This window comes from Lactuca saligna, chromosome 1, assembly GCF_052625555.1.
Source record: "Lactuca saligna cultivar CGN05327 chromosome 1, ASM5262555v1, whole genome shotgun sequence".
Taxonomy (NCBI): domain Eukaryota; kingdom Viridiplantae; phylum Streptophyta; class Magnoliopsida; order Asterales; family Asteraceae; genus Lactuca; species Lactuca saligna.
This window is the reverse complement of record NC_136417.1, coordinates 2,845,734-2,871,303: the sequence shown is the minus strand read 5'-3', so window position 1 is coordinate 2,871,303 and position 25,570 is coordinate 2,845,734. Positions and strand designations below refer to the sequence as shown.

Sequence of the window (25,570 nt, the reverse complement as noted above, 5' to 3'; positions counted from 1 at the left end):
TCAAATTGTATTTTTGAGTCCAAAAGATATGCTCGGAAGCAAAAGGAAGCAGGAGATACGAACGAAAGCTCGGGAAATGAAGAAAGAAGAAAAAAATACTAAATCCTGAAGCTACTCGGCGAGTAGGGACGTCTACTCGACGAGTACCCACAATGGTTCGCGAAGCAATACGTAAAGTCCTTTCCGTAAACGGATTCTACAAGGGGACTCGACGAGTGGGTTATCCACTCGACGAGTATCCCCTATTTTTTGAAATCTATAAATACAAGTCACAATCCCGAATTGAGGCTCTCTGGAAACCCTTGAAGGCTAAGCTATGATTGAGGTACTGTTGGAACCCTAGAAACTCGAAGATCAAGTCTAAGCATTTGATTTTGGGAAGATTAAACGCAATTCAAGTGTATTCTTACTTAAACCTTTGTTCGAATCATGTTTGAACTTATGAATTTCGTTTTTGAGTTTATTGTTACTGCAATTATGAACTAAAAAGTTTGTCTTCTGTTTAAGGTAGATGATTTTGTGAATATGGATTGATTTTATGGTTAGGATTAATGTAATTTGGTGAATTTGTTTTGTTAAGCTTGTTAAAGAACCTTATGTGTTAATTAAAACAATTTTCAGTTAATTGTCCAGCATATTAAGTTGCATGAACATCTCTTAATTGCTAGATCATATGATTTATGTGAAAACATAGTTATATGCCTAGGAATAGCGAATGTGAAACTAGGATTAATTAGAAAATAGGTAAATTAACATGTGAGCTTGTGTGATAAACCATCAACAAGAGGTTAAGTGAATTATTAATTTAACTAACCATTACAAGTCTTACTTAACCCGCATTAATAAACTAGGAAATTCATTAATTTAGACAACTGGCCATTGATTGAATTGATCTGTTTTCTAAGGATTAGTAATAACGAACGTGAACCTAATCACCTTAATCGATAGCCAATGAAAAGTTAATCTGATACATTTACCATAAAATCAACCATAGGATCAAATGATTCGAACTTAAACAGAAGTCCTCTTTATTATTGAATTTAGTTGCATTTTAATTGTTTAGTTTTTAGTTTTAGTTAAGTTTCTAGTCTTGTAAAACTAGAGAAAACCTTCTACTTTTATTACTTGCTTAGTTAATTCTAGTTATTAGTTTAATTTCCGTTCCCTGAGTTTGAAACCCTGCTTGCTAATTTATACCACCAATTGATAGGTCCACTGCCTTTTGTGTGTCAAATTCATAATTAAAAAGTAGGATAAAACTAGTGCATTCCACACATATCATCAAGCATGGTTATGATAACTCACAATTTGGTATTGAATAAAATAGTGTTAGAATAAGTATGAAACTTCATATAGTTTTAATAAATTAAAACTATAATACATTAATTACAATTACATACAAGTACAAACATGGAATACTATTCTAGTACAGAGAAAACATACTTTTTATAGTTTTATGGGGATTTAAAACTATACTATTTCAGAATACAAGTACATATACAACAGAAAATATAGGATTTTCTGGGTGAACATATTTACATTTCAGAAAACAAACGACAAAATATTTTCATTTCATACTTATGAACTCGCCAATTTAATTGTTAACAGTTTTTTCAAAACTACTTATATTTTCAGGAAATCATTAAACAGGTATCGACAAGTTTTGAGGAAGACACAGTTTTATATTATTATGTTTGTAAATTATACTTTTTGGTGTCAAATATACAATCATTTGAACATAGATGTAAAGTTATATTTATGAATGTAATGGATGTTGTACTTTGATTACTATTGTGTATTGTTATGATACTACACATGACGTCCTCCGCCCCCGAACGTTTCCGTCGTTCAGGTTTGCTGGTGTGACATCACGAGCCCATAGTACGAGTCTGGCATGCCCCACCCGACCCTCATCTCGTATCCGGAATGTTCCCGAGACCTCAGTATGAGTCTGACATTCCCCGCCAAGCCGTCAGCTCATATCTGGAATATTCTAGGGTTTGTTGGCTACTGCACGGAACAGTATAACCTTAATTCAACCCACATAATATGTCGACATATAACATAACTAATGCACATACAGATAATCAGATAATAACACAGGTAGTCCTACAGATCTACCAAACTGGCATTACAACTAGCATGCAAACTAACTCATACTCAACATAATACCAACAGCTAGGATAATATATCCAATGGGTCGGCATTGGTGCCTTCGACCCCTAAGTGTAGTGAGGATAACTCACCTCTCAACTGTCGAATCGAAGTGATAAACTCAAACTCTTGAACCATGGACACGAACTCCACCACCTATATTTACCATAAGACCATTTCCATAAATTCCCAATTTACCAAAATACCCCAGAAGTCAACTAGTCAGCCCTTGGTCAAAGTCCAAGTCAATGGTCAAGATCAACGGTCCATGTTGAGCCGACTCGTCGAGTGCAGTTCACCGACTCGTCAAGTCCTTCCTGAACTCGAGAAATCGTGAAATCCTAGTTGACTCGTCAAGTTTCCCTGCAACTCGCCGAGTTCATGCATGTCCAAATGTCGGGAAAACCCTAGCTGACCTGCCGAGTCATCCTACTGACTCGCCGAGTCCATGCAGAAATCCTTGCACGACAATCTTCATCGGACTCATCGAGTTGGCCATGCAACTCGTCAAGTCCCTTCAGTCCTTTCTCCATTCAGATGCTTTTTAAGCCACTCCAAAGCTCTATATTGCAGATCAAGCTTCCCAAGGCATGTTTATCACGTAAAGTTGCAAACTTTACGTGCATGCAAGACTCTAAAGGCTTAGAATGTCAAATCCAAGCTTATAATGGGCTTTAACTCAAAAGGTAAGGTTCATACTTGCTAAAGTTGGAGACTTTATAACTATAGACACCAAGATAAGCTCAGATCTGAAGTTGAAACTTCATATCCTAACTCACACTCGGAAATGGTTAACATATATATTAGAAAAACCCTAATCTTAAACATAAAGAGATCTAGAAAGTGGGAAGTTCAAGGTAACGACTTGTTACCTTCAAATTGATGCCAATAAGCAGAAGAGTCAGATCCACTGGCTCTTCTTGCACTGCTCCTCTTATTCTTTAAGTCTTCTTCTTGCAAATCACCTTCCAAGGCGTTACAATACATGTGATTATATGTATCTAATAACATATGATTTATATAAAAAAGAAAAGAATATTGTCTATATAAATCATATATGAGTAAGAGATATATAATCAAATGTGATTATATACATGAGAACAACTATTATATCAAGGATACGAAAACAAATCTGGTCCACATAACTCATATGTGATTAATTACATATAATCATGTGTGATATTAGTGGTATTTATGAACTTTTGTATAATAATAGTCATATTTAATTTTTAAAAATTTAATAATCTAGCATTTAATGGTCCCCAATTAATTTCCGCCTAGCCGATTCTGTTAACCCAGTCCACCGACTAACTAACGTCGAACGATTTTTACAACTATGATATATATATATATATATATATATATATATATATATATATATATATATATATATATATATATATATATATATATATATATATATATATATATATATATATATATAAAATTTATTGTTTTGGTTGAAGAAAACTCAATTTGTAACGCAACTCACAGCCGACACCCTCCACAGTCGGCACCGACTTGCGATCCATCCATGCCCATGATGTATTTATGTCATGTGGCTTAACTTTCACTATCTTCTTCTAAATGCAAAATAGATACAAAATATATTTGTATATTCTTGTCCTCATAAAAATTTATTGATAACATACATCGTACGTGTATTTTTTTTTCATTTAAATATCTGCTCATCGAATATGTGGCATATATGCGCGGTTCGAAATCCTATTCGCTGGATTCTAGTCGGATCAACCAAAAAACATAACCTAAATTTTTCCCATGCATTTCTATCCAAATTTTCGGATCTTACCATTGGATCCAAAAAAAAAAATCAAAACATATAAAAGAAAATATCTTCTCACTAATCATTATAGTGGTGGGTGTCATATCATCACCACTAACTCTTATTAAACATATGAGATTTCTACAATTAAATACATCATTCCATTTTTTTAATTCAATTTATATCAAAAATACATAAAAATCATATAATTTTTTTGAAACATTTGTTTTTCATTAATTTAAAATATCAAATTACATTAAATAAAAACTACATTAACTAATATTAAAAATATAAATTATATTAATTAAAATTAAAATAATAAAATAAAAATTAAAAATAAAAAACCGAAAAATACCAAACTTCTTTATTTGTGTTTTAAGCAATGTTATTCCATTTTGGGAAATTCTTCAACTTTTGTTAAGCTTTTACATGTCCAAAACGTTTATGATTTGTGTTTTCATATTACTCTATGGTCACATTAAATGGATCGATATAGGCTTCATGTAGATTGTTTATAACAAAGTTGTAAATTCAATTAAACTCAGAACATTTGATCCTCATATCGCGCCACTTCGAGAATATTTCATCAATATTTTGAATTGCACAACTCATTAAACCATGGAAACCGCTTTTAACATTTCTCCAAAAAGAACTAGATGTTTGACCAATTCTTGTGCTAATTTTTCTTCTTCCTTTTTTGACAATTTTTTATTTTTGGAAGGCATGGTTTTTATAAGATCAAACAATAAAAATGTGTGATGACCAAAGGAAGAAGAAATATGTGAAAATTACGAAGATGAGTAGTAATATTTATAGGTAAATATCGAAGGAAAAAAAAAAATAAACTGAAAGTAGTCGTTGTAGGAGGTCAAACGAGATTTAAAGGAAGAAATGAATTAATTGGGCGTTTGAAATTGTTGTCAGAGCACGAAGGGCCATGACCACGTCCCACCACGAGCCACCAGGATTGTGTGCACGGTCGTGGTTCGTGGCCACCATACCGGAAGGTATTACCACTAAACACATCACTCCATCTTATTTTTTTTAATTAAATTCAATTCAAAAATACATAAAGAAACATATAATTTTCTTAATACTACTTTTTCATTAAATTAAAATACCATATTACATTAAATAAAATAAAAAATAAAAATAAAAACCTAAACATATCAAACATAAAATAAAATAAACTGCACCCTATTCCTACACTGGGCTCAAGCGGACTCTTTCATCGTGAGAAAAAGCTTCAAATCTTCGCCTTCGAGGTTGTCTGCTTTCATTTTCAAGATTTTCATATTTGTTTGAAATGTTGCTTGTGGCTCTTGAAATGAAATTTGTGCTTCAACCATTTTTGCCACCCAATTCATTATCTCAACCTTGTTTCCTTGAACTTGCACATATCAATCAAATTTATCTCAAAAATGATCCATAACATTAGATCCTGTAGACTTTTTTTTTTTTTTTGCTTTACTTCTTCCAACAAGTCGACGAAGAAGTTGCTTATTTTCAAGATCGAGTGGATCATCATTACTGTCGATGTGTGTTCGTCTGTCCGATTGTTGAGAAGTTGCATCTGAGTTTGTTGAACGCTTTGAATTGGAAGAGGTTTGTGAAGCTCCTTCCGTTTGTTGTATCCATTTTGGAGTGTCTTTCAATTTTAGTCACACTTTCACAAACGGAAAAGCTTTACGGGTTGACGTTGTTTTTTCAAATTGGTCCAAGGCTGCCTTGAAGACATCAAAATCGTTTGACCTGTTTTTACTTGTGGTTTGGAGGTTGTTGTAAATTTTTCCAAATTTTGTGCATTTTAGTTGAATATTGTGTCACTTGGAGCTAATTTGATCGGGATTTCGAGATTCACTTCCCTTTAACACATAAAACATGTTTCAAACTTTCTCCCAAAAACAATTGAAGATTTGATTATCTCCTTCATTTGGGTCTTGGGAAGTCGAAACCCACGCCTCCACTAGCTTTTTTTTGTTCCTCTTTTGTCCATGCCACCCTTTCTTGGGTAGTAGTGGGTTGCGTTGTTTTTTTTTTCTTCTTTTTTTGGTTGAGGTGGTGGTGAATGTTGCATTTCCGAAATGAAATCCGGCGAAAGAGGTGATTGTGATATTGTTGCGGTTGTGACGACTGTGGATTGAATTGTTGAAATTTGTGGAGTTATTGTTGAAAGGCTACGAAATGTTGGTATTGTTGTTGGATAGGGGAACCGGTTTGAAGCAAATTGACAAAACCACATTGATGTGATTTCATGGTCGGAATTGGCGAGTGGTGGTATCTAACGCTTTTTTTTTTTTTTTTTGGGGGGGGGGGGGGGGGGGTTAAAAAAATTAAAAAAATTAGCCGTTAAACGGTTATTTCCGTTCCAAATCGAGAGAGGTGTCCTGATTGGGCATTGGTTTTGTGGTTTGCACCACAACCCACAACGAGCACGTCCGACCACAAATGGTCGGGATAGCATGCACACCAGAATTTCGTGTGCTTTCGTCCAATGTACCATATGGTCTAACCATTGATGACACAAAATTACCTCCGGCTTTTACTTATAGTTATGCTAAATCCTATTTATATTGGTGGTGTACAAACTTTAATTAAAGAAATTGTCGACAATTTTTATTTAAGAAAAAAGAAACCAATTTTGCCAGAAATCAAGTTGTTAATTTTAGCTATATTTTTCAAAAGTTATTTCTCATGTATTGAATGATATATAAACAACAAAGTAATCCAATAAACGATCTTTTGTGGAGCAATATTGGAATGAATGTCAAGATTCACCTCGAACCACAAAAGTATGCGTTTTTTTTTTTTTTTGAAAAAGAATACTTGGATGACATAGAAATGATACACAAAACTGTTTTATGTGAAGAATTACACTTGGATATCGCCTCCAATGACCGAAATAATGAAGGTGACCTTCTCAGTGAAGAATTAATTATTTAAACATCGTCTAAGACTTATCATGTTAAACGATTGAAGATCCGATGATTTACCAACTCTACTAAAAAATATATTTTATTTTCTAGTTTTTTGTTATTTTAAAATCCAGTTTATATGCGATCCTAATCCAGTTATACGGGATCCTTTATTTCAGGCCCAAATTAGGATTTTTGAAAAATCCAGTTTGGCCGTTTCAGATTAAATATTTAAAAAAAAAATCCACCTCTACCATGACAGTACCATTGAAACTAAAACATGATGCCTAACACATTGAGGTGCAAACATGAGACAATTATGGGAAAAAAAAAAAAAAAAAATTGATCGTTCTTGTTTACTATAACGTCTTTTTTTTTTCTTTCTTTATATCGATAAACAACTGGCTAACATGTTCTTAGTACAAGATAGTCAGATACAATGATTAAATGTTTTTTATATTCACTTAGAAGAGTTTAAAAGAATAAAAAATAAATAAATAAACCAAGGAGAAGGAGGTTTGAGAGAAATAAACCAACCCTGCCACTGCCAGCAATAATGACAGAGCACAGTCAAAGACCTAACACTAGAAGTCAACCAACCACCGAATAAGATCTTGAAGTGGTTGGACTTTCACAAATGAGTAACATGTCACTATTCAATGATACCCACAAAACTCTATATATTATTAATTCCATTGGTTGGGAAGCAAATCCATTGAAGATACCATCGATCTTGCCATTTTATGATATAACATGAACATGATGAAAGAATAAACTAATTAAACAAAATAAAAACCGAGATATGATGTTGCTCTATCAAATGATAACTTTGGCTGTATTTTTGTACTACCAGAAGGAGCCAAAAGTCATTGTCTGACACATCTACATTTACTTGTAAACTAACAAATGAAATACATATAACGGCTAGGGTTTCATATTATTATCAAAGAGAAGTACAAATACAATGAAAAGGAAAGACATAATATATAGACAAACTAATTAGGGTTTCCTAGCGGAAAGACCCAATCATAAAACCCAATACAAAATAAAGCCCAAAATATTATTAGGTTAACATCCCCCTTCAAACTCACAATGCAACAGCAATAAGCATTGAGAGTTTGTCAGACAGAAAATGGAATCGAGGAGCAGTCAACGGCTTCGTAAGAATATCAGCAATCTGCAAAGAGGAAGGAACATAAGGAAGGGAGATAGTGCCCTTCTGGAGATGATGACGTGTGAAATGACAGTCAATCTCAATGTGCTTTGTGCGCTCATGAAACACTGAATTCTTGGCAATCATTATCGCACTCTCGTTATCACAATATAAAGGGGTAGGCTGAGAGATGTGAACGCCCATATCTGCAAGAAGCCATCTCAACCAAACAATCTCACAAGTGGTGATAGCCATGGCTCGATACTCAGATTCTGTAGAAGATCGAGAAACAACATCTTGTTTCTTGCTTTTCCATGATATCAATGAATCTCCAAGAAAAACACAATACCCAGTAGTGGATTTACGATCATAAATATCACTATCCCAATTTGCATCACTATAGGCACGCAACTCAAGAGAGGATGAAGAAGGAAACATAAGAGTGCGAAACTGAGTACCACGTAAATATCTCAAAATACGAAGAACAGCTCCCCAATGAACAGTAGTAGGAGCAGTGACAAACTGGCTAACCACATGAACTGCATGAGCGATATCCGGTCTAGTGACACTCAGGTAAACCAAACTCCCAACAATGGTACGATAAAGACTTGGATCTGATAATGGGACACCATCAGTTGGAGAGTACTTTGCATTACTCTCTATAGGCGTATCAACTGTTCGATTATCCGTGAGTCGTGCACGTTCAAACAAATCTGAAATATACTTCGTTTGAGATAAAAGATAACCCTTTGGAGATTGAGCAACTTCAATCCCCAAGAAATAACGAAGTAATCCCAAGTCTTTCATAGCAAAACGGTGAGCCAAATCACGCTTTAAAGACTCTATACCATCATGATCATCACCAGTAATAATCATGTCATCGACATACAAGGAAAGAATAATCCGCCCTGCATTCGTACATCGAATAAATAGAGCCGAATCATGGTTACTTGGTTGAAAACCAAGAGAAGTAATCACCGTAGAAAATTTCTCAAACCAAGCACGAGGGGCTTGTTTGAGGCCATATAGAGCCTTCCGAAGTCAACAAACTTCACCTGGTCGGTGAGCAATACCAGGGGGAGGAGACATGTATACTTCTTCATGAAGATCGCCATTCAAGAAAGCATTCTTGACATCCATTTGATAAATCTTCCATTGACGAATGGAAGAAACTGCAATCAAGGTGCGAACAGTCGTCATTTTTGCAACAGGAGCAAACGTCTCCTCATAATCCATACCATACTTTTGCGCGTACCCTTTCGCAACAAGTCTGGCTTTATAACGCTCAACGGATCCATCAGACTTTGTTTTGATTTTATAAACCCAACGACAACCAATTGTGTGTTTTCCAGGTGGAAGCGGAACCAGATCCCATGTATGAGTCTGATAAAGAGCTGCAAGTTCCTCAGCCATAGCTGTCTGCCAAAGGGGATCGGAAATGGCCTCTTTATAGGATGTTGGCTCAGAGAGACGATGTACATTAGCAATAAAAGAGGCAAAAGCCGGTGAGTAAGAGGAATAGACAAAGTCAGGAATAGACAAAGTACTCTCCAACTGATGGTGTCCCATTATCAGATCCAAGTATTTATCGTACCATTGTTGGGAGTTTGGTTTACCTGACTGTCACTAGACCGGATATCGCTCATGCAGTTCATGTGGTTAGCCAGTTTGTCACTGCTCCTACTACTGTTCATTGGGGAGTGTCTGTACAAGATGATTGATGTATAGTGCCATCAGATGCCAATAATTGTTTAAAATCATTGGAGGTAAATTCTCCTCCCAGATCACACCAAAAACATTTTATGGCAGCAGAGTGTTGAGTCTTGACAAGAGCTCTGAATTCACTATATATGGTGAAAAAGTCAGACCTACGCTTCATAAAATAAACCCACATATAACGAGTGTAATCATCAATGAATGAAACATAATAGTTAGCTCCTGACTTGGAGGTTATCGGAGAGGGACCCCACACATCAGAATGCACAATATCAAAGGGAGCAATAGAACGAGTGACACTTTTATTAAACGGTAAAGCAGAAAATTTTCCCAGTTTACAACCACAACAATCAGAAATATCATCAAATGTCAAAGAGCCTAACACACCAGTGGAAACCAAAAACTGTAAACGAGACGCTGAAACATGTCCCAAACGAGAATGCCAAAGATAAAAAGGAGACGATGAAGGGTTTAAACGAAAAGACGACAAATCGACACTAGATGCAGCAACATCAGCAACATGTAGCTGCTCCAAGACATAAAGCTCCCCAAGTCTACGGCCTATCCCAATCACCCTCCGAGACCGAATGTCCTGTACACAGCAGAATGAATCAGAAAAGAAGACCCAACAACCAGATTTACACAACTGACTGACCGATGCAAGATTCAAAGCAAGTGTAGGAATGCAATACACATCTGTTAAAGATATATAAGGAGTGACAATAGAACCAACACCCTCTACTGACATGGGTGTAGCACTAGCAGACATAACAGAGACAAGTGTACGAGAAGATAATGAAGCAAAAGATGAAAAATGTGGTGACATGTGATGAGATGCACCAGAATCCAATATCCACAAGGATGAAGGAATACCTGACGTGTTGGATGAAGACAGACCTGAATGAGACATGGAAGCTGACATGGCAGTTGGATTGGTAGCTAAGAACTGTCTGAACTGCTCAACAATCTGTGGATCCAAGGCTGATGGTGGTGTGAAATCTGTTTCATTCTCAACTGAAGGTGTAGCAGCAGCGTACTGTGCTGGCCTAAAAGATGAAAAAGAGGGACGTGACTGTCCAGAAGACTTGTTCTGCTGTGAAGACTGAGAGTATGCTGGTGATCTTGTTTGTTGTTGCTGTTGATTTCCCTTGCTTGTCAGTAAAGGACAATTTGCCTTCCAATGGTTTTTCTTCTTACAGAAAGCACACTCATCAAATGCAACTCTAGGACGATTTTGGTTTGAAGATTGGGGTCGTTGTGAAACAGCAAAGACAGCAGGAGTGGCTGTCTTGGGAGCTTTGTCAGCATGGGACTTGATACGAGTTTCTTCAGCAATCAACTCGTGAACAACCGAATCAACAGTGGGAAGAGGTGTACGATGCAAGATTGATCCACGCAGACCTTCAAAATCTGAACGTAATGCCATCAAGAACTGAACCAAACGTTGCTCTTCCCTTCTATCAATATAAGGCTTAAAAGCCTTCAACACATCAGGTTCTGTAAGAGCTAACTGATCCCACAAATCCAACATAGCTGCATAAAATTCCTGAACACTAAGATTGTTCTATTGGAGGGCTCGAATATCAAACTCTAACTGATACTGCTTTGCAAAGTTAGACTGAGTATACAACCTAGCCAAGTGATACCAAACCTCCTTTGCCGTGTCATACTTCGCCAACTGAGTACCAATAGACTGGATGACAGAATTATTAATCCAAGTAATGATCTTGGAGTTATCAGTCTCCCATGAATCCAGTAAGGTTTCATAATTAGCGGCCTTCTCATCTGTTGGTTTCTTCTTGTCACCTGTAACAATCTCCCACATAGTCTTGCCCCGCAAGAAATTTTTCATAACATAACTCCAATAGGCATAGTTTTTGCCATCAAGTTGAATACTAATGGACTGAAGAGAATCATCTCTTGGGGCCATATTTCAATATCAATCAAATAGTAAATACGAGTAGTAGCAAAAAATGATCAAGATCTCGAAATCAACAAAGCTAGACGAAAACGAAACCCTCAAAACCGACAAACGAACAAATCAAACCAAACCAAATACAGAAACGAGCAAAAAAGGCATACCCCAAAATTGCAAATGGTGACAATGAACAGTACACGTGAATAGTGTTGAGGAATAGTAACCGTGAACAGTACTCGGTGAACAGTAACCGCGCGATGAACAGTGTTGGTGAACAGTAACTCCGATGAACAGTAACCTCGCGATGAACATTGTCGATGAACAGTAACTCCGGTGAACAGTATCGATGAACAGTAGTCGCCCCTCGATGAACAGTACTCGCCCCAAAAAAAACGAAAAACTACAGATAATCAACCGAGCTCTGATACCATGTAAACTAACAAATGAAATACATATAACGGCTAGGGTTTCATATTATTATCAAAGAGAAGTACAAATACAATGAAAAAGAAAGACATAATATATAGACAAACTAATTAGGGTTTCCTAGCGGAAAGACCCAATCATAAAACCCAATACAAAATAAAGCCCAAAATATTATTAGGTTAACACTACTAACCTAAACAAACGTAGAACAAATAATAAGACCCGGGGGAGTAACTATAAATAACCCATGAAAAAATGGAAGTTGGAGCAGGTAGTTGGTTTGGGCCAAGCATGCTAAGCCCGCATTGGGCCAAAATGTTAGGGTTGGTCTTCAAGGGGCCGTGAAATTTTAAAAGAAATTCCAATTTGTCGCGAACTAATAATATTTTAAAGTTTTGCATATGACCTTGAAACCTAAACGTTGTGAAATTATATTTTATCCCCTAAAAGTATAAATAATAATAATAATAATAATAATAATAATAAATAAGTTGGCCCACATCCCACAGATTGAACAAAACTCATAATGGAACGCTCGCTTTTGCTGATATCACATTTGGGCACACTAAGTAATAAAAGTTTCTAAATATTATTTAGCTCCTCATATTCTTAAAATTTTGGGATAATGATTTAGGAGGGTAATAAGGTTTCCAGCTTATCCGTATTAGGTCACTAAAGTTTTTTTTGTGCGTATTAGACCAATATGGTTGTTATTACCGTTTAGAAATAGTCATTTTACCAGTTTTAACGGGTAAAAATGACTATTTCTAAACGGTAATAACAACCATATTGGTCTAATACGCACAAAAAAACCTTAGTGACCTAATACGAACAAACTGGAAACCTTATTACCCTCCTAAGTTATTAACCCTAATTATTTAGAAAACATGCTTACTAATCAATGTGAATGATTTGTTTGACGAAAATAGTTGCTTCCATTTAAACTTATCTCACAACCCTTCCAGAACTTCTAAGTCCAGAAACTCATATGATTGATGATCTTCATTACATAAATATGCAACGTTTTATCAATAACTTCTTTTTTGTCATTTAAATGTTTACATGAACACATCCATATGTACAAAAATAAAATCTCACTTTGATACCTCCCATCAATGTCTACATTTGATAACGAATGGAAATGTAAAACCAACAGGGACTTGTATAGGATGTCTATTATCAATTATTTTATAAAAAGTAAAACCACAACATGAACTAAGAAACTGAAGTTGCAAAATGAATAAAAAAATAAGCACATAAACAAATACATACATATTATATACAACACATAAACGGAAGTTTATAAAGCATGAAACTTAATGACATGAAAAGTAAAAAACTTAAAGGAGACTTTATAGAAAGAAAGATCACTCTTACTTGCCACAAATGGTTGGAGACATCTACAAGAAGATCAATCTGACCATAGAATCCACATGTTGTCTGATCATGACTTCAGTAGATGAACTACTGAAACGTAAGAATTGCAATTGAACTCTGTTAGCATTTGAAAAGGGAATTAGGGTTCCAGAGAAGACGACGAAGGGTTAAAAAATATTTTGGACCATTTCTCGATTTGTGTGTGTCATCCTTGCGTAGGGGCCATGCTAATCTTCTCTGTATTGTTCCAAATTTATCGGATGTCCCCAAAGGGATGACTATAGATGAAAAGCTTCACCATATAGAGGAGTAGCAGGTTATATGGAACGACGCGAGTTCTAAACGAAGTAGTTTATTGTTGATGGTCATATATTCTCAATGTCTTTAAAATTAGGGTTAATGACTTAGGAGGGTAATAAGGTTTCCAGTTTGTCCGTATTAGGTCACTAAGGTTTTTTTGTGCGTATTAGACCAATATAGTTGTTATTACCGTTTAGAAATAGTCCTTTTTAACCGTTAAAACCGGTAAAAAGACTATTTCTAAACGGTAATAATAATCATATTGGTCTAATACGCACAAAAAAAAACCTTAGTGACCTAATACAGACAAACTGAAAACCTTATTACCCTCCTAAGTCATTATCCCTAAAACTTTATTACACTTTGGTCCAACCTACTTTAAAAAAAAAAAAAAAAATACAAAATTCTTTTTCTTTGAAAACGTACACCACCATAGGAGCCCACCACAAACTAATCACACTAACATAACCAACATGAGACAGGTAAATCAAAATTTATCAAAACAGGCCCGGTCCTGAGGGAGTGTCAGGTGTGCAGCCGCACAGAGCTCCAAAAAGATTAGGACCCGAGTTTTGTCTCTCTCTCTCTCTCTCTCTCTCTCTCTCTCTCTCTATATATATATATATATATATATATATATATATATATATATATATATATATATATATATATATATATATATATATATATATATATATATATATATATATATATATATATATATATATATATATATATATATGTTGTTTGGTTTAACTGTTTAAAACGCATGATTTCTTTTCCAACAATCTGTGTTCGATTCCCATATGAACCATTTTTATTTTTAAATCCTATACAGTTCATCTCCTTTCGATTTAAATCTAAGATACACGTACAGCCCCTGCTTTATTCTACATATTTTACAATCTACCATTCCTTTTAACTTTTTTGTTAACTCAGTCTCTAAAAGTTACACATTTAATCCTAAATTTGTATTTGTGGTATTTAGGAGCCTATTTTTATCTTAAAACCAACGGGCCTGTATCAAAAGCATGTATAGTGATGTCCAAGCTTGAACCTGGTATTGGAAACTCATTTATGGATTCTCACCAGCATACCAGGACAGGACGACAAGCATGCACATACATACTGGAAATACATAGTGGTGCCTTGGAGGGTTAGATAATAGCATTTGATCCAACATTATTTATAGTAGCGTATCAACATTACCATACCTATGCCAATGCATTTAATGTCTCCAATATGATAGCATTAATTTGTTCTAAGTCAATAATATTTTGTAACTTGTACAACTAAAGCACTTATTAGACAGCTAACAATAGCTGGTTCAGTATGGTGATCCAAAAACACTCTTTGATGCAAGATCTTTGGCGTGGAACCTATTCCACAAGCATTAAAATTAAAAAACATAATATTGTTAGACACCCCTTGAATCAGTTTCATAGATAATGACCAATAAAATTAAGATAGATTAACAACTTAAACTCGTAATGAAAGAATATAACTAGAAATGATATTCAAGTAAAGTTGCTCTATTTTAATTAAAAGGTATATGATCATGTGAAAGGATGAGTTTTGAGTTGAGATGAGATATTACCTCTAGTCAAATGCATAAGGGTCATCTGCATATGGATTCAGTGATCCTTCCGAGAATAGATCGCCTATATTGGCAGGATTTGGCTGACTCCCTCCCTTCATTTTCTGTTCAAATTTAGATTACAAATTTTAAATGCATACAAAAAAATAAAAAGGAGAATAAATTAAGCGATGAAAGATGCATGGAATGGGTAAATGTGAGTTGGTGTTACCATGATAGCATTTCTAGGGGTGTTGACTTTTGGTGTTTGCCTCTTGCTTTTTCTTGGATCCTTCAAGAAGGCGCCATCAAAATATCAATTCAAATTGACAATAAGCACAGATATGAGAGGAGTAGCATGCATACCTGAATCATGATTGTACTTTTTGTTTTTCGGCGCTTTGTGATCGTACCATGGGATGTTTCAACTTCATACTCATGGTGAGTTACCTGCCGATGCCATCCATTTCCCATGAGAAAGAGTTGACTTGACTCAATTCAATTGACCCAAATTTAGTAAAAACCAGAAATAATGAAACAACAGATTCACCTTTTTACTATGCTTGGGAATACTAATTACACTTTTCTCTGGTTTCCTCAACATCTTTGGGACTGGTGTTTCTGCTATGTTCACATAAGGTAAATCCTACATTCAAGGGAAAAAAGAACATATATCATCGTAACAATAATTATGTGTCTATAATAGTAATAATAATAATAATAATAATAATGTATGAGATACATACCTTTCTTGAGGTGGCTTCTTGGTCTTGTTGGGGCTCATCACTCATTACTTTCCATTGCATCTGCAACAATGCCTTCTGTCTCTCTTCCTGTGACAAACAACACCCACCCCATTGACAATTAAAATCATAATGAATAACAAGTAGTGTACATATATAACATACCTTGGTCTTCTGGATATTCAGCTCCTCTTCAAGATGCTTACAGTCTTCTTCATGTTGAGACCTCACTTCCTTTAACTCTGCTTCATGTTGATTCTTGAGCAACTTTGTTTTCTAGATTAAAAAAAAATCTCAAGTTAACAGATTAGAAGCTTATGTATCCTATGCATTCATCAATAATCAGGTCCCACCTCTTTGAGTTCATTCTCAGCCTGGAGTTGCATCCTTTTTAATTCTTCAGAGTGATTAGATTTTAGACTTTCTTCCTTCTTATCATTCTCCATCCGAATTTTATTAACCTGCAAAATGAGAATGAATAACGTTAAGTTACTATTAATATTACTTGAGCTGAATCATATTCCACATGCATACCAAAGCAATGTGTTCTCTCTCTATCTTCAACAATTGCTGCTTTGCTTCCTCTTTGCAATCTGAAAGCTTCTGTTCACTTTTCTTTTCCATATCTATAACTGCCTTTTCAGCCTGAGAATAAATCAAAATAATCAAATACAATTCAAGATCAAACACATCAACGAACAGAATTAAATGACCAACCTTTTCTTTCTCAAGATTGATGCATTCCTGCTTCTCTGTTTCATACTTCTTTCGAATAACATTAATAGCCTAATATAGATAATCCATTGTTAGTTTGCTTCATCAGCTATTAAGTTTGTTGACATAGACACATGACAATGGATCTTACCTGATCATTTCTTTGAGAAATTTCCTTCAAATGCCTTGAAAGTTCCAACTGTTTGCTTTCTAACATCTGGTTGTATTCTTTCTTAGCTTCTGCCAGTTTACCCTCAGCTTCAACCAGCGACTTTTGAGCCTACAACATCATATAATGTTAATGTGACATGAATGTCAAGATAGAATATAAAATAACAGCTATAGACGTGTAAAGAAATAAAACCTCTGTTAATTGATCTTCAATCCGTTTCTCTTTTTCCTTTCCTTCCAAAACAACCTGTTCCTTCTCCTGTAGCAAGCTTTGAAGCTGATTAAGTTGTTTCTCCTGTGAGTCTTCATTCTGTTCATGATTCATCATCTCCTTTTGCAGATTTTCTATTTCCTCTTCCTTTCTTTGTATCTCTGATTGAAGGTTTTTGATAATCTCTTTCTTCTCAGTTTCGGATTCCGAATGCTTTAACTGAAAATCTTGCTGCATTTTTAACAAGACATATTGATTAAGCATTATATGATAATCCAGAACCTTTGCAATAGTCGGATACATCCTTACCATTTGCATCTCTGATAATCTAGAAGCTTCAGATAAAGAACGAATTTTGTCCTCCAATGTGATGATCAGGTTTTCCATTTCAGTCTTCTTTGAATCAAGAACTTCTGCTTCAGACTCTAACTTCAGAACCTTCTCTTCTGCTATGCGGCATTCTTCTGCATGCTGGGCTATAGTGGATTGTTGATCATTCTGGAGCTCAGTGATCTTATTATTCATCTCCTGATTGACCATCTGCAATGCATCTTTTTCTGATGTGGTATTTAAAAGTTGACCATGAAGCCAATCATAACGTTGTTGTGCCTTTTGTGTTGCAAGCCTTTTTTCCTCTTGTAACAACTCAAAGCAAGAATCAAAGAAAGCATTGGCTTTAACAACCTTCTCACAAAAGGCTACACTCTGTCTATCCAAATCTGCCAGTTGAAAAGTCAACATCTTTACAAAATTCTCTAGGCTCTGGTTCTCCTGCATTGCTTTGTCTAAATGCTCAGCAAGCTTCTTATTACAGGCTATAAGATCAATATTCTCTTTCTCTTTTCTTTCATTAAGGTTCTGCATGTCATTAAGCTTATCTTCCTTTGATATTAGCTCAAGTTGCAACTCGCTCAATTTAGAAGTCAAACTCTCTATGGTTGATTCGTTAGCTGCTACAGTCTCTTCAAAGTTCTTGATTAGACTATCTGCAAAATATATACATATATACTGAGATGGAAACAAGTTGAAATCTCTATTTTGTCCCATATCCTTACTTTGATTAAAATATAACATGCTTCTACATCCTATCTTCTTAAATACACAATACCCTTTTCATCTGTAAGACTGAGAACTTTGCAGTGTTCATCTTTAAGTTGTTTCTCTACATTTTCCTTGCTGACAACAAGTTCCTCCAACTCCTTTTCACCTGCAAGCACAATTCCACAAATTCAAAGAATTAAACTGAATTATAAAAAAGCACACAAAGCGGCCCTTATAGGATCCAATGTAGTGAATCTTAAATCAGAGAGATTTAACTTACGTTTCCTAATAGTTTCTTCTGATGATTCCAGCTTCAGAGACAGAGACTTCATTTGTCCATGCAGATTGTCAAGTGCTAATGAAGTTTCAGACAGCTTATTGGCAAAAGAGACTTTATCTTTCTCACCTGTGGAAGAACCATGATATTTGCATTCATAATTGTCTCATGATAATGTAGGAATCAAGGAACCAATGGTGAACCTCTTACCATCTTGAACCTGATCGGATAAAAGCTGTAAGGTTTCAGTAAGTTGATCACATAAGGTCTTTGTAGAAAAGAATTTCGACTCTAGTCCTTTCCAAAGTTTCTCATCTTCTTGATGCTTCACTTTAAGCTTTGCATTCTCATTATAAGCATTCTGTAACTTTTCTTCCAAAGCATGAATATGCTCTGATAATTTCTTCAGCTTAGAATTCTGCATCCATTGCAGTCTTTGATCAGAGTAGGTTTCACATCCAATACATCAATATAAGCACAATATAACACACACACGTACAAATGTTCATAGGGTTTCATGGAAGCCTTTATGTACAAACAGCTTATGCATAGTAATGATGAAACAACATTGCCTCTAAAGGACATTGTTTGGGTATCAACAACTACCCCTAAGGCTTGGTTTTTACTAAGGCCTTCACATGCAAAAGGGGTGGCAACCATCAGCAACATGCTCAAGAGGGATGGTTTATTCCTAGCTGGTTTTCTATACACAAACAATATGGAGTCAGCAGAGCACTTTTCTATGGTCTATCCTTTGGCCTTCAGAATTTGGACTAGTATTCTTGGCTGGATGGACTGATCATGCACTCCACCCTCCTCCCTAAATTGCATCTGAGGTTAGGGAAATTAAAAGAGCTGTCTGGTGAAAAGAGAGGTGCACTAAGCAACAAGGCCCTGGGCATCGTATTAAAATGGTGCAAGGAGCAAGATGAAAGACTTTCTGTTCTCCATGAATACATCTTCTCCCCTTTACTTTACCTGCTATTTTAATATAACACTTTTGGTTCAGCATTTTCCTAACAAAATACACACACACTCCTATACGTTAGTATACTATTGTGACTTTGATCTTCGTAAACTAATCATAATCAATGCCCTCACCATTGAATTGGACTATAATTATGGGACATAAGCAGCAGTATATAACTATACATGCACATTAACTATAATACGATTATGGATAGGAATGTCTCTGTTTGTTTCTACAGGACTTCGTCTAATGTAACTCTGTAAGCGACATTATTCATGAAAGAACATAATACTATAAGTAGAATACAACTAAATTGGAGCATTTACAACAATCAAGCACAGAAATAGACAGAAATACATAGAGCAGGAATGATTAAGTATACCGCCAAGTCAAGATCTGTTTTCGCGGATGCTTGCTCTTTGACCAATTTCTCTGCAACAAAAGGAATCAATCGCATAATATAAAATAATTTATCTTTGAAATCATTAGAATCAATAATCTCAGTCTCCGTTATGAAAAACCTGCAGTGAGCTTCAAATTAGCAAAACTTCCTGATGGATTCGAATAGGAAGGTTGTCGTGTAGAGATCTGGAAACTTTTTGCAGTTGCCGAACTAGACGATCCTAACGAAGATTTGAACTGATAGAAGCTCTTTAAGCCTGAAAATCCTACTGGCTTGCTCATTTTAGGATTCAAACTACACGATTTCACGGAATGTCTAAGGTTTTATGATGATCAATAACTTCGGCAATTGGAGTTCTGCGAATCACTAACTAAGAATCGATGAAGGAAAGCTTCAAACAATCAGTAGAGAAATTGTACGGAAACCCTAGAATTCGTGCAATCGATAACTTGTTTTCAAATGAAACAGGCGCCAAATAATTTATCCTTCTCTGGTATTTATACGCGTCACAGTGAAGGCGGTCGTACCGGTAACGGGTGAGGTTGGGAGCCCACATGCATAATATTTGAACCTTAACATTATTTATATTAAAGTAACTTACAGTTTTGGTCCCTGTGTTTTTTCTTAATCTGCATAATTTTTTCTCCAACTTTTGATATTTTTTTACATGGCTGGTCTGGTTTGAAAATATTATTACTTTTGAATTAATAGTTTCTTATATTAATACGTTATAAAACATTTTAATTATTTTAAATATTTGATAAAATATATACATATTAAAACTACATCATATCAATAGTCTTTATATATATATATACTAGAAAGGTTTTCGGTCCGTACTAAGCACGGCCCAAGAAGATGCCCAAAGGAAATATTTATTGATTACATCAAATGTTTGATGGCATAACTTTAATTTGAAAAAAATGATAATACAATGCTATTTTAGATGGAATTTTTCTCGTATAATGCACGAATGCTATAATACACACAAGTGAGGGTTAATTTAGTCCATGAACCCCCAAACAGTTGATTTTGCAATAAAATATAGGTAGAACATGGTTGTAAACAAAACAAGGATGTGGAACTACTTTTGAACTTCTTAAGAATGTGATGGAGAACAAACAAGCTTACACAATTTTAGAATGTAGAATCCATTGGAGTTAGAAGGAATTTGAATTTAATTCTAGCACTTTCCTTTGTTTGGTGAAAGCTTTCAAAAGTAATTGGATTCCTAAGTGAGTCAAGTTTTCCTTCCAATGAGAGAAAATAAATTCCATCAAAAAATTTAAAGAATTAAAATTTCTTTCAAATAAGAATGTTGAATGTTACCATATTTACCCATTTTACTTTTAGCACCATCACCACCACCGCTAAACACCACCACCACCACCTCGACCGCCACCCACCATCACCACCACCAGAATCTCTAATACCACCACCCTCCACCCACTAGCACCGTCACCTACACCACCATCGACCACTGTCACCGCTACCCACCACAGTTATCACCACCTCCGTCACAACCACTACCTCCACTACCACACATCACCCGCTACATACCACCTCTACCACCACCGCCACAACCACCATCATCACCACCGTCACCATCTATAACACCACACTACCTTCCACCACCACCACCATGACCATACCATCACCAACACCACCACCAACACCTTCGCCACCACCACCATTACTTCCACCTCCATTTGAGAATTTTAGACCAAATGCATTATTAATCTTGTTATTATTTAGAATAAAACGGGTATTATTAATTATAAATTAGAAGAAACGAAAAAATTTAATTTGGATGATACCTAGTCGCTACTATATAAAATGTGTATAAAATGCAGGTATTGGCCGCACTGAGATTTTTCAGATCATTTAACTATTCATTGTTATTTTAAGATCATTGAAAAAATTAGTGAAAATTATTATATAATGGAATAAGTCATTACATATGTGAATACAATAAATAACTTTAGCTCTACTCTATAGATTATATAGTACATGTAATTAATAATTTTAGCTAAAGTTATTGTCTTATATCCTATAATTTTGCACTACCAACAATTTTACAAACTTCCATATCCTTCGCGCTAAAGTAGTATTTCTCACTAAAGTAGTATTTCATTATATTCGACATTTAGTCCACTAAAAGAAATATAAACCTGTTTAAAAAAAATTAAACATCATTAGAATTTAGAAATAATAACAAAACTACAATGATCTCAATCCTCAACACAAATAGATTAATATAATAATTTGTGCTTGCAAGCAAGCAGCTATGCATCAATTTCTCCAGCAACTGAAAATTTCCATATTGTCCAACTATTTGTTTTAAAGGTGGATAAAAACCTATCCAAAGAAAATTCAAATAAATTAACATTCGTTTCAAAAATCATCTTTCATTCTTCTTCATAAAATTGGACGCCAAATAGCATGCAACTTTGTTATAACATGAAACTATAAATAAACTTGTATGAAAAAAGAATGAGAAACAAGGATAGAAAATAGAAGGAAAGATAAAGTTGAGCAATGACTAAAGTTTTGGTAGATTGTCTGGTGCCCTGTTTGAGTATGTTGTTAAAGATTTCTTAACTGACACTAACAACAATGATTTTGCTAATACCCATCATGTATTACCGGCTTACCGCTGCTTGATTTCTTGATTATTCAGCACACCCTATCATCTCCCATGTATTTATCAAAATTATTACACAGAAACAAAAACAATCACCTACAGGTAAATTGCGATTATATATAGGTTTTTTTGGCCTGCGTATTTTAGAACCCTAAAATGATATCTTTTTGTAGAATGTTCTTGTTTGCGACCATTGCCACATCAATTATCACTCCCTCTCTCTTACAATCATGAACTGCAAGTGTATTTCCATATTTTGGCTAAAAAGATGAATAGAAGATACTTTCCAGATAACTAACAGAACAATCCTTCATTAAACTTATCATTATTTAGATTGTGTGTTTGTATGAAGGTGGAAATGCAGATTCTACCTTTTCTTTAACAAAATGTGACTTCTTGAAGGTTGCCACTGTGAAAATTAAGCCCTCAATTTGCTTTCATGAGGTAAACATTTCAATGCCATTTTTACCTCAATTTACTATATTGATCTTTCGTAAATATTCAGTTTTATCACTTTAAAGTTTTTTGTAGTTTATCAGCAGGCGAAGTTCCACATTGGATTCAAGAACAATTCAAACACAATCCTGTCTTGTGATTTATCATGTATATAATATACTTCGTAATGATATAAACAAACATAAGCACTTTAATTACCTTAATTACTGTGAGAAAAGATCTTCCAAACATTGCATAACTGTATTATTTTGTCTATGGATGATGAAAGCAAATGCTTACCATTAGCATATCAACGAACAATTGTCATGTGTTCCAAACGAGCAAATATATTGCTCTATAATGGCTAGATACCATATGCAGAAAATACATTAACAATAGACCATTGGCTGTGAAAAATCAGATAATACATAATCTGATCATACTTCATCCATTGATAACGACTATGGAAAGAATATGAATTTGAAACATTTGGAAGAGTGAAACTTGCAGACAGTATGCAATAATATCATAAAAAGTGAAAAAACAAAAAAAAAATCTGAAAAGTAAGACCTCAAATATGTTTAATTTTCAGATAAACCAAAAATCAATTACCATCAACACATCATCTGTTTTTTTAGTTTTTTTAAACCCTAGCGAGAAAAGAGAGTAAATGTATGAACCAGAGTTTTCTTTACAATGGAATTCACAATTAAAGTATAATTAGGGTTCTTGTTGATGATAAATATGTAATTATACATACCAGGAGAAAAGATAGTGGCACAAGAAGGAACAACATTAAATGTATTTACCCTTATAGATTGTTATAATGATCTATTCAAGGCGTATTTCTATCAACACCACTGATGCTTCTTGTTTGATCATCGATGTCATCAGACATTCAAATCAAATAGGCATAGAGATTTGTGGTGTTGATGATTGAACGTCAGAAGAAGAAAGTTGAGTCTTGTATGTCGATTTGATGAATGATGATGAATTGGGTAAATAGAGCGCAGTTGCGATATCAATTGACAGAAAAAAGCAATCAGACGGTGGATAAGTATTAAAAGCAACCTTTCTCATACATTAATGATATATGACTGAAAAAGAAAATAAAAAAGATAAATTAAAACATGAGAGGCCAAGCAGAACGATGGGAAGCAAATATATGTGCTTGCAATACGATCTCATAAGAATGAATCTCTAAAAATAAGATGGGGATAGAGAAAGAAACGGAGAAGAAGGTAGCAGGGACGGAGAAAGAGAGGAAACAAAACGTAGGGATTGACCTTAAATCCTTTATTTTCAAGTTGATGAAATCTGCTCTTCTCCAAACACAATATCCACATAGGAATCCGCGGATACAGAAGAGTCCGATATCAAGTGGTGTGAATCCAATTTGAAGCAACATGGCTATTAAAGAATTTGAAATCTGAATCGGTGGATCTTTCAATATAAGAAAAGGTGGAAAGTTGAAGGAGATATGAAGAAGAGACGTTGTGGGTGGAAGTTGTGGTACGTTGCGTCTGTCAAAAGGTTGGATACGTGGCTTCTTTGGAAGAGGGTGAAAGTGGTGTTGGCGGCATCAGAAAAATAAGGTTTTCATATATAGTAATGGTATATATATATATATATATATATATATATATATATATATATATATATATATATATATATATATATATATATATATATATATATATAAAAGTTCAATAAAACATATTCTTAAATTATATGTAAATAAAGTTAAATATAATTTTTAATTTCCTACTTTTTTAATTTAAAAATTATTTATTTAAGCATATTTTTAATTTTGATCGTTAACTATTATTTCAAACATCAATATTTTTTCCACCGCAACATAATATATTTTGCAATTTTATATGATTTATTTGGTAATTTAAAAATCTATTTGTTTGTTGTCACTATTAAAACATAGTTTTTGATCGAAATTTTGTTAGTTTAACATTTTGATTTTTGTTTTATATATTTAATATTATTATACTTAATGAATTTAGATAGGCATCGTTATAATGCCTCTAAATAGAGAGTAGCATGTTTGGGGTTTATGATAAAATCTATAATCATATTCAAGGCATGACGATGATAATATTGGTTTTTTCTATAGTTGTTTCAAAAGGAATTCATTATTCATCGGTTAGTTCATCAATGATAAGGTTTGTTTCATAAGAAAACCCTCAAGTCCTTACGTTTGCAAAACATTTACGTTTTACCCTAATTATCTCTTCTTCTTCTTTTTTTTTTTTTTTTTTTTTTTTTTTTTTTTTTTTTTTTTCATTTCTACCCTGCAGTTTTCATGCAACTTTGTTGATTTTACTTATTTTTATCTTTTTTCCGGTTAACGCTACTACGAGTAAGGCACATATCTTATATATGAAACAATCTCCATACTCATATTTACTTTTCTTAACTCTTGTATATAGAAAATGAGATTCAGTTTTTATGTAAATTTATAGGCCATTTCTTGAGATAAGAATATATATTGAGATCAAGTAGATCGCAGTGATACACATGTTCTACAAGGCGCGTCAATGTGTGCTATGACGCGATACATGATATAGCTGTTACGAAAACGTCTAAGACATTTTTTTTTTTTTTTGTTAATGGTGACGCCCAAATAACATA

The 25,570-nt window shown here is 34.4% G+C and overlaps 2 protein-coding genes and 1 non-coding gene across 4 annotated transcripts; all 3 read right to left on the bottom strand.

Annotated features, from left to right (window-relative positions):
* Positions 1-11,285: 11,285 nt before the first annotated feature.
* LOC145047544 (uncharacterized) lies at positions 11,286-11,651 on the bottom strand. The gene has a single exon (XM_078995840.1). It carries the CDS (start codon positions 11,649-11,651, stop codon positions 11,286-11,288), a length of 366 nt encoding a protein of 121 aa, XP_078851966.1.
* Positions 11,652-13,615: 1,964 nt separating this feature from the next.
* LOC145027893 (U6 spliceosomal RNA) lies at positions 13,616-13,718 on the bottom strand. Its single transcript, XR_013675656.1, has one exon. It is a non-coding gene; the product is annotated as a U6 spliceosomal RNA (small nuclear RNA).
* Positions 13,719-14,897: 1,179 nt separating this feature from the next.
* On the bottom strand, positions 14,898-20,302 carry LOC145047782 (synaptonemal complex protein 1-like). Of its 2 annotated transcripts, XM_078996146.1 has the most exons (18): positions 19,967-20,302; positions 19,828-19,877; positions 18,686-18,893; positions 18,479-18,604; positions 18,266-18,364; positions 17,467-18,143; positions 17,140-17,388; positions 16,927-17,055; positions 16,779-16,847; positions 16,596-16,706; positions 16,415-16,522; positions 16,227-16,337; positions 16,065-16,151; positions 15,869-15,964; positions 15,685-15,768; positions 15,551-15,610; positions 15,340-15,443; positions 14,899-15,121 (listed from the first exon to the last, which is right to left on the bottom strand). In XM_078996146.1, the coding sequence occupies exons 1-17, from the start codon at positions 20,127-20,129 to the stop codon at positions 15,342-15,344; spliced, it is 2,529 nt and encodes an 842-aa protein (XP_078852272.1). In that variant the 5' UTR covers positions 20,130-20,302; the 3' UTR covers positions 14,899-15,121; positions 15,340-15,341. The 2 variants fall into 2 exon arrangements, with proteins under 2 accessions (XP_078852263.1, XP_078852272.1); XM_078996137.1 differs by having other exon boundaries at positions 14,898-15,121; positions 16,065-16,337.
* Positions 20,303-25,570: the final 5,268 nt, after the last annotated feature.